Raw genomic sequence first — 16038 nt, forward strand, 5'->3', positions numbered from 1 at the left:
TTAAGTAGCGGCCACAATCTGTTTATTGGAACATTGCTCATATCAGTCATTGAATTTCGGCCGGAAATGGAGCAGACAGGGAAGTCAATGTAAGTGCATTTTCCAACTCTAGTTGACTCAATATGCTAAGTTCTCAAAAGTTGATAGTTTTTCTTTTGGGATGAATGATGCACAAGCCTTCATTCAGAATGGACTCGCACCAAGCACCTTCCTTTACAGGAAGAACTGGAAAACACAAAACACGTGCACAATCACATTTGATCGTAAACTTGCGTGTAAGAATGTTTCCATGAACATTTCGGCATTCGTCACTTTTTTCTTATCTGTATTTGTTCTTGGCTGTTTCCTTTTGCAAATCACATGAACAGGATTCCGTAAAAAGTTTACAAACAGCCAGCATTCATCATCTCAGACATCTGGGATATGCGCAAAGACAAAGGTCTGCACATGTATCATGAATCTCGTATTGTTTTCTTCGTATGAACATTTTTAAGAAAAAAGTAAGAATAGTTTTTTTAATGAGGCCAAATATCTTTTTCCGCTGACACTCATCCAAGCCTTTGCGCGGTATGTCCACACCTGAAGTAATTCAATCAATTTAGGAAATACATTTAACATGAGGAAACTTATTCCAATTCACAAATTTTTATTCATTTCTCGAATTGAGTTTATAAGAATGTAATTTACCTCAACCCTGTAACATGATCAATTATTAATATTCTAGTTCATTAATTCACCAGTGGGTTTTAATTTTTTTTTTTAATTTATCAAAAAGGGAGTATTTTTAAGAAACAGTCAAGATATTAGGTCTATACATTTGTCTGTAGACACTATCCCCAAGTTCATCCTGAAATAAATTCTACATGAAAAATGCAGAATTCACATCTACAAGAAAAACAAGCAACCTCTTCAGCTTGCTTCCAGCAGAGGGGGCCATTTGTTCACTTTAAATCTTTTCCCTTCACTTTCCACATCTATTCTAGTTCCTCGTTCAGTCCCTGGTATTTCTCCAACTTCTCATATTCCTTCTTGATGTTGTGGTCATTTGAGATTGTTACATCCATTCGCAATGATGTGTTCTGTCTCTTGTCTATTACCAAAATATCTGATTGGTTGGCCAGTACTTGTTCATCTGTCAGCATCTGGAAGTCCCATAGGATCTTACCCCTGCCATTTTCAACCACCCTTTGCGGTGTCTGCCACCTGGAACTGGGAGGGTCCAACCAGCTCGGGGTGCTGGACTTTAGGTAGACTCCCCCCGAAGAAGCTTCCATGGTATTGGTATTGGTCGCTCTATGGCATGTTTCCTCTTAGCATCGCATGACAGGCAGGGCATGCGTGTTGGCGGCTTGGATCTTGTTCTTCTCATTAAGCTGACTCTTCAGGACCTACTCTCTGGAGATGTTGCCGTCTTTCTTTGACTCCACATCATGGTTGCCATGCAACTGTGGAATCTCCAGGTACTTATAGCTTGTCCTGTATATCTGTTGCGTGGCCTTCTGGGTAGTTAAGCCCCTTCAGACCTGATTATCTTCCCTCTCTCTTCACTGCCGTCCGCCCACACTTCTCCGGTCCAGTATGACACCCCAACGTCTTCAATGTATATCCTGCTGAGGTGGATCACTGAGTCGACGTCTCGCTCATTTTTTGACGTACAGTATACCCGCCATCCATGTAGAGGAGATAGTCCATGGTTGCTCCACTCCTGAACCTGTAACCCAAATCTACTCTTTGTGATGATCTTCCTGGGGGGGGTGGTTCAGACCCATGCAAAACAGTATTGGGGATAGCGGAACTCCTTGGTATATGCCGCCCTTGATAGTTACTTGTGTAATTGCCCTTGAGTTGGCTTCCAGTGTTGTTCTCCGCAGGTCCATTGAGCTCTTCATGACGGCTGTTGGTGTCTTGTTTACCTTGTACAATGCCATGAAGAAGTATTTGCCCCCTTCCTGATTTCCTCTATTATTGCAAATTTCCCACACTGAAAGGGTTCAGATCTTTAGAGATGACGTGAACTATACTGAACTATACAATTTGGACTTCTACTTCAACCAATTTTAGTTATTTCGATATATCCTTTTATTACATGTCTGCCACGTTCCATTCTACTGCTACTTCACACCAGGCTGGCCAGTGGAGGATGGGCTCCCCCTCTATAGCCGGGTTCCTCCCGAGATGTCTTCCCATTGAGGAGTTATTCTCCCCAATTAGGTTCTTCCCCCCCCCATCTCATGTACTTGCTATATGGGGCTTCCGGCCTGGTTTTTGCACTTTTGCTCTGTTTCTTGCTCTGTTTCTGCCGCGGTGTAAAGCGTCCTTGTGACAGTTCTCTGTAATAAAGCGCTGCACAAACAAAATTGATTTGATGATTTGCCTTCTTTGATCTTGCAGCCCAGCATCTGTAATCTGTAAGATCACCGCTGCCATGGCATTTTCCAGCTCATTAGTCTCGGTTATGGTGGTAGCAGTGATCGTGAGTAATGTTGCATTGGCGTCTGCTAGCGTGCTGTCTGACGGTAGCTGGTTGCTGAGCCCAGGCAATCTAATTGGGGAGCTGACAGTAGTTAGCTCGTTCATAATCATCACTCATGTCAGCAGCTGTGCCTTGTAAGGAGTATGGTATATAGGGACACACACACACACACACTTTTTGTCAGGCCTTGGTTTTTAGAACGTAAAAATATTTTACACATTTCTTCTTTTGTGTTCCAACAATAAAAATTCTGACAAAACACAAACCATAAAAAGAGGTAATAGACTAACAGTAATAACGGTTTCTGTTTACCACACCAAAAGCGCCACAACCAATTAGTGAATCAAATGCCGTGTCAAATCACATTTAAGATCCACTTCAGAAACACTGATGCTCTTACATTGTGTGACACACAGAGCCCATAACCATAGCCTGGCACAAAGGTGCTCTTAAAATAAGCTCCCAGCAATATTCCAACACGGAATATTGACCTGCCATTTAAGTGTACTAACACAACACAGACCGTAGAGGATATTTAATACAGAATGTGGATCTATGGCTCTATCCTAGAGGGCATTTCGGTATTCAAAGATCATCCCGGAGTTCTGGTGCACCACACATACAGGGGAGCTTGTGCCTCTACATCTTCGGGACTTCATTCCATGCTGCCTGGTTTACATGGGAGTGTTTTTAATCTGTGTGTCGGTCTCCCAGGAAATCATGCAGCCATTTATAATAATCTTCTGTTATTACACTGGGCTAATATCGAAACTAAAAGTGGTGGCAGGGATTTTTGTCCATCTTCATAGTGTACCTGCACACTGAAGAAGGCAACATGCCGCAACGTTTGTGCATGATTCTGCATCGAAGAAAACAAATAAAAAAACAATTACTTTTTTTTTTTTTTTGAAGCTTTGTAGCCATTTTTTGAGTGCGAACCAATTTCTTTTCCATCTTCTTGGTGAGAAGAAGATTGTTTTAAGAGAGCTGCAAAACGCTTTTAAGTTCACCTAACATCAGCACTGATTTCAGTGCATATATTTTCTTTGTCATTGCACAGACCATCTTGCCAGGTCATGTCATGGAGGCAGAGATCCTCTGGGTGGTTCACGTCCAGGCTTGGCGCAGTGCTAGATAGGTCTAGTCGGTTCCCCGATGAAGACAACCCTTTCTACTGTGAGCGTACCTTTGCCAACAACAGATCTGAAGTTCCAGACGTGTGTCCTGTGCCGTGTACATGTACTGTGCATGTGTCTTGCTATGAGAGAAAACCACGGGTGCTTCCCGTTGTAACGTATGTGTATGTACATCATGCAACGCCAAAGGCAAAATGAAACTTCCATTACATTTTCAATAGACAGATGATTTTATCTGAATCCAATGCACAATAAGAACATTGCTTAGCCTTCTGTTAATTACATTACAGGCATTTAGCAGACGCTCTTATCCAGAGCAATTTACACAACTTTTTTTTACGTCGCATTTTACATTGTATCCAATTATACAGCTGGATATATACTGACACAATTTGAGTGATGAATTTGCCTGGGGATGAGCAGCGCAAGGACTACAAAAATGAAGAAAACCAAAGAAGAAGAATGAAATCGGGAAGGTGAACAAGGAAGTAATGTTGGTCTGACTTTTTACATACCTATTTTCCCTTTTTAAGTGCTTTTCGTGAGGATCTTCATTATTATTTTTTATAAGGAAAATAACTACACTTTAGTACCAAATCTTCATCTTTTTGCTTGTTTTAAGCCATTAGCATATCATTAGCAACCGAAGCAAAGGTGTTGCTTCGCCAGCAATTAAGATCATGTACTAGATTTTACTGCTTTCAGAAGCAAACCAAATAAATAAAAGTAAAATAAAAACCAAAGAAGTACTTAATGTGCCCCATAAGTTGCATCGGAGTACTTTGAGCTGCTCATCAGCTAACGCATCCCAGGTCCGTGTGCTCTCTCCACCAGCCGGCGCAGCAAGGAGTTATGAGGAAAAACAAATGCGTAGATCTGAAGATTAGCCCTAATGTTTTATTGAGGAAACAACGTGAGAAATGAATCAAGCGTATTAAACTCCAAGAGTCAAAGAGTGAATTTCAGGATTCTTGGGATTGTGTGTCCAGTAATAGCAACCATATAACTTTATTAAAATCGCTGGGATACGGTTAAATGGTGGAGTAGTAATGCCAATGACCCCTGAAGAGACAGAACACCGCATTCCCTTTCCAATGGTAACAACTACACTAAACTACATTCACGCAGCAGGAAAATTCGACTGTATGGCAATGTTTTTGGGACAACTATACGGGAAGTTCTCGCGTTTATGTTTAGATTTCATGCTTCAGACAATTTTATGCGAATCTAAAAATCGACATCTGGGTGCATTATCACCATGTACGATCTACGATGTAATCTTCGAGTCGTTGCTACTCACGGGGAACTTCGTTACGCCACCGCTCAAATGTTCTTTGTGGCAATTAAGTGCCAGTTAGCGGGTAGCTGCACACATTTTCTCTTAAGCAATCTATCAATCTATCATAGTAAGTCTTTATTATTCATGGCAAAGGAAAAATGAAAAACGCCTTCTTCAGAAAGTCTGTGCACGCCACCGAGACGGGCTGTGCGTGCGTGCGCGCACGCAACCATCCGTGTCCTAAATGTGGACATTCGTCTCAGTGTGCTTAGATCATTTCGGTGTTCATCGTACAGCAATGTTGCGCTGGTGTTGTTCAACGGAGCAGGAGAGGGCGGCCATCGAGGTGGACAGAAAGATAGATAAAATGCTCAGAGAGCACGCTCGTTTGCTGCGCCGGGAGTGCAGCATGTGCATAATCGGTGAGTCGGTCGCGCTGTTTGATATAAGCTAGACGTCAAAGAATCAATTTTATGTTCAATTTTGTGATACGTTTCGGTTCTCGTGGTTTATATAAACATTAGCCTATATTTTTGTTTGCTACAACCCTCGAAATATACACTGACGACTGAAAGTAAATGTACAAATCAGCTGATCTAAATCAACATTTAAACAAAAAAGTAAAAAATTAAAAAAACAAACACCAGGAGTTCATTCCACCACTAGGGGGCCAGAACGGACAGGAGACGTGACCGGGAAGTGGAAGAAAAAATAGAAGTACTGCCGTGCCGTTTTCGTTCGGTACACATAATACAGCTTGTACTAGGCCTTTGACAGCGTTTACACGAGTACCATAGAAGCAATATGTACTCATAGTTACATGTACAATGCAGTTGACAGGGTTACACAATAACACTGATTCTATCTAATGGGATGATGACACTGATTGATGAAAAGAATCCATAAACATTTATTGATGTGCGCATGAATGGCAGCCGTAGACTCTCCTCGTGTCCCCATGTGACACATTTTCCTGTTTATCTAATGTACGAATGGGTGTGTATAGCCAATTGGCTCATTTAGCCAGGTTAAGGTGGTTGGACTGGAATTACTTGCTGGTGATCTAAGAGTTTTCTTAATTCTTCACCCCCCACGTCACTGCCCCCGGGCCCATTGGCAGGCATGGACAACAGTGGGAAAACCACCCTCTTCAGACAGATGCAAATGATCCACGAAGGGGGCTATTCTGTGCAGTACCGGAAGGCCTTCGCCGAGACGGTCTTTCAGAACGTCTTCACTGCCATCAAGGCCCTGACCGAGGCCATGATCACCCTCAACATCCCCTACACAAGCCCAGAGAACCAGGTCAGAACCGCTGACCACTCCAAACCCTCACCTGCGGTCTCCCCAGTTCAAGGGGAAACGCTTGTACAAACAGCTGTTGCGGTTATGATGGTCTAAAAAAAACAAAATAAAATCTAGTAAATTCATGGATTCATTCATTCATTCATGAATTCACTCTGCTCTGCACCCCACAGCTGGACGCACAGTGGATCCAGGACGTGGAGACGCGGCAGGTCACCACACTGGAAGCCCAACACACCGACGCCATCCGCCGCCTCTGGGCTGACCCGGGTATCAGGACCTGCTACGGCCGCCGTCGAGAGTTTCAGCTTCTGGACTCCACCGAGTAGTGAGTCTCACGGGCCCGGTCACGCGCTCGTTCGGCCGGCCACACTCAGCTACAAAGTCGGGCTTACAAACGTGTATTTTTTTTATCAAAAGCAAAAAAACACTACTCGCTGCAAACTCAGGTGTGATAAACACAAGGTTTGTGGTGCTACCCTGATATCTCATTAACAATAAGAGGTCGAGGGGACTACACACAATGAACAGGGAGTACATGCAAAAATAAAAAATAAATAAATAAAAATATTTATTATGCCAGAAGAGAGGGGTGTTTTGGCAAAGTCAATACAAAAAAGACTATACCAAAATGTCAGATTCTGTGCTGGCATATATGAATAGCTACTGAGTGGGACACACTTTGGCTCATCGGAGGTGCAAACAGAGTGCGTGGCTGTGTGAAACGAATGAGTTCACTGCGTAATTAAAAACAAATTTACAGCCACACGTAAAGGAATGCAACAGGTGGACACACATAATAATGTAATTAAAAACCATGTAAAAATTGGTCACATTCTCCAGATTTTGAATTTGCTCCCTGTTTATGCTGTAAACTGATTTTATACCGCCCTGTAGGCCAGCTTTTGCCTGGCATACTTTTACACCCCCATTTAAAATACTGCGTCACACCACCTCCACTCAGGCAAAACGGGACATCAACAGGCAGCCAGTTCAGTCTACCTCCAGCAGAGGGCGCAGTTTGACTGCTTGGGGAATCTCTGTTCACTCTTGTGCTTTTTTTTTGTTGTCCTGGATGGGTTGTGTCCATTCTAAAGCTCCCACAGAAATGGATGGATCTATCCATGGATGTTAATTACGAAGCACAGATAACCTAAGGGCAAGTTATGTCTACTGGGGCACACTAAATTTAGGGGGATGGGAGGGGTCGAGGGTGGCGGGTGGAGTGTTGTTTCTCTCCCATCGAGTGTTGGAATCACCAGCTCCACCTGTGATGCTGAGGCTCTACCTCCTGCATCCGGCACAACAGTTCAGCACGACAAAACCTAACAATTCTGAAGGCTAATCAGTCTTCAATCAAGAACCTGATGAGTAGAATCAGGTTTCACAGTGCTGGGCTTTAAGCGAAGACCTGGACCCACACTGGCCCTTTCCACCCCTGCCTGCTGTACGTGAAGCTGAAGTGTATCCACTTATACACAAGCCTAACACAATAAAGTTGTCAGATAGTTAGTGGGCCTGAAAAACAACTCCATTACCCTCTCCTCTCCCCTCCCCTCCCCTCCCCCCCCGCCCCCAACCAGCTTCATGAACAACCTGGACCGCATAGCTGCCCCGGGGTACGTCCCCACTGACCAGGACGTGCTGAGGGCCAAAACGAACAACAAATCTGTTGAGTATTCCTTCGACACCGGAGAGCACTTCTTAAGGTACTGCAAGCCGTCGTCAGGTACTACCCACCTTCGGTCCTCGTTTGAGCATTTGATTCAGTGTACTTCATCAATTAAAATTTGATGGAATTGCACATCTCCACAAGGACAATGTTCTAACTTATAGCCTAATCAAGGGAGACACAATGAAGTTGTGAACCTTATTTCCTTTGTGGTCCATCTCGTGGCTCGGCAGGCAGGCAGAACAGTGAGGTGTGAGATTCACACTATAATGTATGCTGCACTGGGCAGAACAGTCATGAAATTAACAGAGGTGGAAAGTCCAGGGGTCAGGAAGTAAAAGTCGTGCCATGTGTTTCTTCCACCCATGAACTCAGCCAGCTGATTTCACCAATTAGTTCTACCCACCGGCTGAAGAATTGTGCCAATTAGCAAATCCAGGCAACTGGACCAAAACCACAGGGAGGACTTTTACTTTCTGAACCCACACTTACACACACGGTCATTTATTTATCTGTAAATGACTTCTCTGTTCATTGGCAGATTTCTAACACTCGACACCCCAACGTGTGCACCAAATTCACACCCCCACAACAAACAATCCAGCCCCCAGACGCACATCCCGCCTCCCTGCTAATGCTAAGAAAAGCGAAGAGCGGAAAAATAGCAACTTTGGGCGCAACTCTCAATTTTCCATCCACGTCGGTTCAAAACGGCAACAGTGCACTAACCAACCACACTGGGCCACCGCAGCATTTCTCTACACCAGCGCTAACCGCCTCGCCCCTAATTTGGCACATCTGACCCTGCTAATTAGAAGCAAGATCTGCTGAATGAGGTGTGGCTTTGTTAGTGCTGGAGTGAAAACCTACAGGACGGTAGATCTCCAGGAACAGGGTTGGACAGCCCTGCTCTAGCTGTTGAGTGAGGTGTGGCTTTGTTAGTGCTGGAGTGAAAACCTACAGGACGGTAGATCTCCAGGAACAGGGTTGGACAGCCCTGCTCTAGCTGTTGAGTGAGGTGTGGCTTTGTTAGTGTTGGGAGTGAAAACCTACAGGACGCTGGAAACATCTCCAGGAACAGGGCTGGTGTTGGGTTACCAACTGTTCCCTACTCCGCTAGTCATGCAAAACTGGGAAATGCGAACTCGAAGGGGTTTCTTTTCACCCGCTGATGACAAGACAGACGAGCAGAGTGTCCCGGTTAATTGGAGACAGGGCGATAATGAAACCATATGTGCTGCAGTACACCAGAGACAGCAGGGACGGCTCACCGAAAACAGACGCCTAAATGAAGCAGACGACAAGATTATTTCAATTTTTTCTGAATTTCTGAAGAGCAGGGGGCTTGCTGTCAGTCAAGTAGCCTGCATGCTGCAGGCAGGTGTTCTTATGAACAATTTGTACACGTGACCGATGTGCACTGAGCTCCATTAGTCCAGGTTTCCACTGTCCAATAAATATAAGATAAAAACACTTAGCAGAAAACGACAACAATACAGTATATTCATGACTAAAACATTGCCAATAAAACAACTGATAATAAAGCTTGTAGCTGGCTGGCTACATTATAACAGTAACAGTTGGGGGGGGGGATGATTTACTAGTTGCTAGGCAACTGTTTACTCACATACTGAAGTAGCGCATACTTTACCTGCTCCATACTCCTAGCCATTAGTCTAGTACAGGGGTGGCCAACCCTGGTCCTGGGGAGCCACAGGGTCTGCTAGTTTTTGTTTTCAAATTAAATGCAACTACCACTTAGGCCAAAGGAACCAGGTGAGGTGAGTTAACTGTGTAATCAGCTGCTTTAATAGATCAATTAAGCGCTGAGTAAAAACAAAAACCAACAGACCCTGTGGCTCTCCAGGACCTGGGTTGGCCACAACTGGTCTAGTAGCTACTTTCCTTTATTTTTATACTTGTATTTGTTACCAATACCAATCGTTAACTTTTGCACCTGCTATTATACAAAATATATTAAAAAATACTGTTGCGAGAGGGCTTCAGCGAGAGTCGCCCAAGTGGGCGACGTGCTGGCGAATATGCACCCTCCGTGCGTGCAGATCGGTAAACGCAAACTGTGAGAGTCAGCCCTTGAGATGTCTGCGGACAGACGGCGTTTGTTGCCGGGGGGACGCGTCAGCATCAACATTTTGGTCTATCGGATCATCATCATCAGGGCTGTAAAGTACAAGTCACAAGCACCTGGAGGACAGGCTCATTCAAGTCCCCCCAGAAAGGCACAGATCTAGCCTGGTGCATGTGGACCCGCTCGTTCGCCAATCAGTCGGGAGTTTACCGGGATGCACGACGCAACAGCCGTGACGTGATCTTTGGTCCGTAGGTTCTGCTGCAGCGCTACTTGTAGGAGCTGGGCTTGGTTTGTGAGGTTTCCCCCCAATAGTCCCAAAAGAGCATTGTGTTTAAAAAAAAAAAAAGAAAAGAAATCATTGGTCCGTTCTCCTGTCTCCACTCAAAACAGACGCCCGACTGGACGGCTGCACAGAGTCAGGAAGTGCGGCGTCCAGTAGGCTGCACTGTATTGTTTTGTACGTGCACTTTGCATGCTTCTCCACTTGTGCTCTGGAAAACGCCAATGCCGTATGATGTAGCCTTACGACACAACCAAAACAATTGACATTTTTTATTTTCTTCTGTGTAAGATGCATGTTCTTTTCACTCCGGTTTACGGCATCCTCTTTCTTTCTGTGCAGGATATTTGAGCCTGATTTATTCCACCACCGCAGATTCAGACACATCATGATGGAGGCGAATTTCTTCATCTTTGTGGCCTCTCTCAGCGAATACGACCAGTTTGGGTAACAGAACAGCCCGGTTTCACCATCACCATTGTCCTTTTGGTTGTTACTAAAATACTCCACAACTGGTGGATCTTCTTTCTGTTTTCTATGAATAAGGTGACACGTTTGGTTTATCCCTGGTTCAAGTGGGGAAATTCTGGGGTAAGCTGTGTCGCTAACATCATTGTGGGCCAGTTTAAAACATATTTTATGTAATCCCAAATTGTCTCTTTACATATGGCTGACATCACCAGTAAACACGCTCATTTAATAACCTGGAGGGCGCGGAAACAGTGAGAAAGACGTTCGGCTTAAACGTTTCCGTGAGCATAAAAGCTCTGGTGAAAAACAAAAGCAAGGAGCTCATTTTGCAGAAGCCCTTAACCGAGATCAAAAACAGAGGCGCTAATGCGTGTGGGAATACCTGCAGAGAAGGTAAAGGCCTTAGGTAACAGAGGCGGTTTTCGGTAAGTGGAAACACGAGCACTGAGCAGCCCTGTTTCCACTTAACCCTTCAAGGACACAAATATTCAATTGGAGTGCTCTTAACTGAACATTCTAATGCTGATGTCACAATGGATGCTGGTATTTGAAGGCAATTGAGTTCTAGAACACTGGCTTAGAATTTTGTTTGGGGGGGGGGGGGAAGACCCCTTCTACTCTTCTAAGGGATAAGCCCTGTGTCAGTTCAGTGATCTTTGCCAACTACAGTTCAGCAACTATTGTAAGGAGGAGGGAGAACGGGACTCTCAAAGATCCAGCCGATCCCCCGGCCCCCATCACCTCCTTCGGTGTGCGTTTGCTAATCTGTTTATCTTCATGACGCACTTCTTTCACTTGCTCCCAGTTAATTAACCTCTGCCTGGTGACGGAAGAACGAGGCTTCAAGTTGGGGGGGGGGGGGTTGCGGGGAGGTTGGTGTTGCCATCGTATTGCTATCTTGCGATACACCCAATTGTGGCACAGACAGCAATACCTTTCAAAACATGTTAAGGTAGCTCCTCCCATAATTGAGTTTAATGGGAAATTTCGGTGTTACTCTCCTAGCCCCTGGTCGTCCAACCCCCCCGACCCCTTCGAGCACCTCGTAAGGGAAGGTGCGCAGTGTTTCTGCAGCTGTGTCAACAACCGCTGCTTCCGCCACATTCCTTTCATCCTCTTCCTCAACAAGATGGACATCCTGGCTGAGAAGATCCAGACGTCCGACCTCCAGATCTACTTCCCCGAATTCACAGGTAAGCCACACAAGAGGCGGAGGCAGGCCCAGTTCCCTGCAGGACGTGGGTTGTTCCCTGGATGCGCGGTCAGGGTAGTCAAACTGGGCACAGGGCATCCGTACCTTCTCTTCGCCACTTGAACCTCACTCATTTCAGTGCACAGAAAGCGTTAACGCAGCACTGTGTGCTGGTGGAAGAATTACATTACATTACAGGCATTTAGCAGACGCTCTTATCCAGAGCGACTTACACAACTTTTTTACATAGCACTTTACATTGTATCCATTTATACAGCTGGATATATACTAAAGCAAGCAGGTTAGTCCTTGGCGTCAGGGTACAAACGGGCCAGGGCATCCTTACCTCTCTGGAATGAACCTGCACCTTTCAGTGCACAAAGCGTTCCACCACTGTGTCTCGTGAACATCTTCCCGCTGTTGGAAAGGTGCAGAACCTCTCCGTCTACAGGGGCATATCTTACCCAGAACTCATCAAACTACATGCATTACCTCTCCACTCACATTACAACCAAAAAAAAATTAATTAATTTAAAAAATAAATAAAGGTTTAAAACTACGCAGAGAGGCTATTGAGCAACCATGTACAATTCAGCAACCTCACTGCTTTGACCCCATGTCCCGGGTCTGTACGTTTCACAGTGCTCGAGTCTCCAGCCAAAACCATTCAGGCTACAGGCCATACGGATAACCCATGGCTCAGAGACCATCAGAACAGCCCACTCAAGTTTTAGCAGGGCAGGAATGTGGGTGTTTTTTTCAATTCTTTTTAAAAATTTACTTTTCAATTCCCTGGTATGAGTACATTTGGTTCTCTGGACAAGCAAACTGGTTTGATGCCGGTTCACAGAGACAGTGGCGGTGGAGAACGCCATTGCAGGCAGCGGAGGTGCTGAATTTCCCATGAGTCTCTCCTTCACCTTATGGTCGCACAGACTGTCTGGCTCTGTAACCCATGGCAACTATACAACGCCAGATCTGTGGCGTTTCAGTGTGCAGTGCTACTGGGAAATGTTGGGGGGGGGGCAGCAGCTATTATGGGTTATATGTTCATCATTATACCGTCTGTCAAATTAGCTATACTGTAACAAGTGACAGAGTGATGTAGAAACTCATAGAACACCAGTACGGCTGGAGCATTCTGGTGAGAATGCTCAGGGGAGGGCCTCTCTCCCACCACCTACCCAGGCAACTGTCTCAGGTTGCTTTGTCCAACGTGTTCTGTCCAGAAGGGCACAAATTAAAACCGGCGCTCGTGGAACTCCACTCGCCGGGACCGGGACGCGTAACAAAGCGGGCTGCGCCGTAATCTTTTGGTCCCGAAAGCGCTGCCACAGCACTCTTTGGTTTCAGCAGTTAGGTTTTGGTTCCAGAGATTTCCCCACTATCCCAAATCGAGAATCGTAATAAAAACATTTGCGCCCTACCCTCCGGCTGGCTCACGCTTTGAAGATGCTCATCCCAAAAGCGTGAGCCCTGTGTGAGACCGGGTGTTCGAGTCCCGGTCTTGCCATTAGCCGAAAGTCAGCATTGGCGAGGCAACACTTGCCCCAGGCTCAGGGGAATAACAGGGGGGTAAGCCGGCTAGTTTCATTGGCGTCATCCCTCTCTAGCGGCCACTACTGGTCAGACCAGGCGCCTGCTGATGCACAAACCAAGAATATGCTGACATTCAACAACATGGATGGTAAAACTCAGGGATAAGAATTTTTTAATTATTATTAAAATTATTTATTTATTTTAAAGTAATTTGTCCTTTTACTCCCCCCCCCCCACACCACCCACCCAACCTTAAAGGGAAAAAAGGTGATGCTGAAGCAGCCATGGACTTTATCCGGGGGCTGTACCTGAGCAGGGTCCACGTGGAGAGTAAGCAATTGTATGTCCACTTCACCTGTGCCATCGACACGGAGAGCATCCGCCAGGTCTTCAACGACATCAAGGGCAACATCCACAACAAGTACCTGAAGAACTGCCTTCTGTAGTGACCTCTGACATGCTCTTCTCTCCTTGCTGGCACCAGTGCCACCAGCACGAGATATTACCATAGAGCAGGGGTAGGTAACCCTGGACATTCCAGAAACGTTCCTGGTCTTTTTCTCCACCAAAACCTCTATAACTGCAAAATTGTATTCATCATTTGGGTTAATGAACGCAAACGACCATGTGCTGAAATTATTCAGCTGTTTCACTATTCAGGCTCATTCTTCTCAGACTCTAAATAGTTAATCAATAAAGGTCTCGTAGTCAAGCTAGGATGGAGTAAAAACCAAAAAGATGAGCCATCTTCTGGAAATTTCTATTCAGTTTCAGTTGATGTTCAAATCATCAGAAATACGTAAGGAACACGAAAGTCCACCACATCTGGGCTGGTTCACCGTAATATCTGCCAGCAAGCTCCTTGGACATGGGGGTATTTCCAGACTGAAAATACCCCAGACAGCAAGCGACTCGGGGGCCGGATCTGGGCTCCACAGCATCCCACATATCCCCCCCCCCACTGTTCCCCCTGTAATAACTCAGTGAAGAGGAGGAGGACGATCAGGCCTTGCTGTAAAACGGCACTTACTCCCGGGGGGGTCTCCCTTGAGTGACATTTCAGCCGTGTCCCTCCCCTCTGTCAAGAGCCCACCCCCATCCCCCTCGGCCCTTCCTCCCCTTCCTCCACTCTCCCCCATGGACACTTCTGCTGATTGACTGGCGTGAACAGGGCTGGAGGACGTTTGTGTCAGAATTTACTTCAGGAGTTCTCCAGCTGAATACAGCTCTCTCATTTGATGCCCGTAATGGCTTGGGGTGGGGGGTGGGGGTCCTGTACTATACAGAGACAGGTTCCACTCCCAGAGGGCTCCTTATGGCAGAGTGAATATACTGCAATTAAATTTACTGTGTAAGATAATTGCAACACTTAGCCGTACATGGGCAACTATACGAAATTTTGCCACGTTCACATATATTATATATATATATATATTAGTGCAATATCTGAAAATATATTTACAAATTCATTTAAGAGCTTATCCTCTTTTATGTGCAATCCATTTAGGCTGTGATCACACTGAAGCTAAATGTGGCCCAAGTGCTTTATATTACATTACATTTACTTGGCAGACGCTTTTAACCAAAGCGACGTACAATAAGTGCATACCAAAGGTCATTGGAACGACTACAAAACACAGGTCAGATAAGGCACAATACACATTTTGTGCAGTTATTCATAGCCGTGAACACATTAAGTCCAGTTCACACAGTAAACATTACTCTCTGAACTAACCTATGCCAAGTCAAACAAGGGGTCATGACAAGCTACAACACCAAGATAATGATACAAAGTACAATATAAGTGCTGGATAGAGGTACATGTAACATGAAAGTGGCACAGGAGGTACATGTGTAGCATGATAGAGGGGGATTTAGGTGATAAAAATTATCCCAGATTGGGATGTGCCCTGCAGAGTGGTGATAGTTATTTAGTCCAGGTATAGTGTTAAGAGATGAGTCTTCAGACTTCAGCTTCACATAACACCACTACAGTGGACTGGCATTGCTCTGGATGAGAGCAGCCACTCAAAGACCGTGAAGTAGACTATTCTGCTCTCCTGCTACATTAGAGGCATTTGCGACTAACACAACTCTTTGCCTGGCATTTCCATTGCATGTATTTATACAGCTGCATACATACTGAAGCAGTGCAGGTTAAGCGCCTTGCTCAAGGGTGCAATGGCAATGTCCTACCCAGGAAATAAACCCGTGACCTTCAGGTTACAAGACCAGTTTCTTTACCCATTATACTGCCACCTTTCTAGTGTTTGGAGGCAAGCACACCCGCTTTCTCAGTTTGGGACAAAATCAATAAATTAGTTAGCGATGAGGCGAGGAGACAAAACCGTGTCACGGAACCCCTGTCTCGCATGGTTCATGGTTCAAGGCCCACGTTTTTGCGCGAGGGCATGGTGCAGCTAATTAATCCAATGAAACTAATTAAACTCTGCTCCAATGTCCAATACAGTTAAAGCTGGGATAAAAAAATAAATAAATAAATGTAAGAACAAAAATGAAAATGTTATTTAAATTTCTTAGGATCCAATTAAGGATGTAATTAAGGATGCCGCCCCAAGCCTAGCTATAATTAAAACAG

General features: G+C 45.1%; 1 protein-coding gene across 1 annotated transcript; it reads left to right on the plus strand.

Moving 5' to 3' along the window:
• The first annotated feature begins 4923 nt into the window (after positions 1-4923).
• Positions 4924-14181, plus strand: LOC135251356 (guanine nucleotide-binding protein subunit alpha-14-like). Its single transcript, XM_064328713.1, has 7 exons — positions 4924-5310; positions 6009-6193; positions 6367-6521; positions 7777-7902; positions 10580-10684; positions 11714-11901; positions 13698-14181. The coding sequence occupies exons 1-7, from the start codon at positions 5133-5135 to the stop codon at positions 13883-13885; spliced, it is 1125 nt and encodes a 374-aa protein (XP_064184783.1). The 5' UTR covers positions 4924-5132; the 3' UTR covers positions 13886-14181.
• The last annotated feature ends 1857 nt before the right edge of the window (positions 14182-16038 follow it).

Source organism: Anguilla rostrata, chromosome 3 (genome assembly GCF_018555375.3).
Source record: "Anguilla rostrata isolate EN2019 chromosome 3, ASM1855537v3, whole genome shotgun sequence".
Classification (NCBI taxonomy): domain Eukaryota; kingdom Metazoa; phylum Chordata; class Actinopteri; order Anguilliformes; family Anguillidae; genus Anguilla; species Anguilla rostrata.

Coding starts and splice junctions, on each gene's coding strand:
- LOC135251356 (XM_064328713.1), top strand. CDS start 5,133: ATGTGGACATTCGTCTCAGTGTGCTTAGATCATTTCGGTGTTCATCGT. Junction 7,903..10,579: donor ACCGGAGAGCACTTCTTAAG/GTACTGCAAGCC, acceptor CTTTCTGTGCAG/GATATTTGAGCCTGATTTAT. Junction 11,902..13,697: donor CTACTTCCCCGAATTCACAG/GTAAGCCACACA, acceptor CCAACCTTAAAG/GGAAAAAAGGTGATGCTGAA.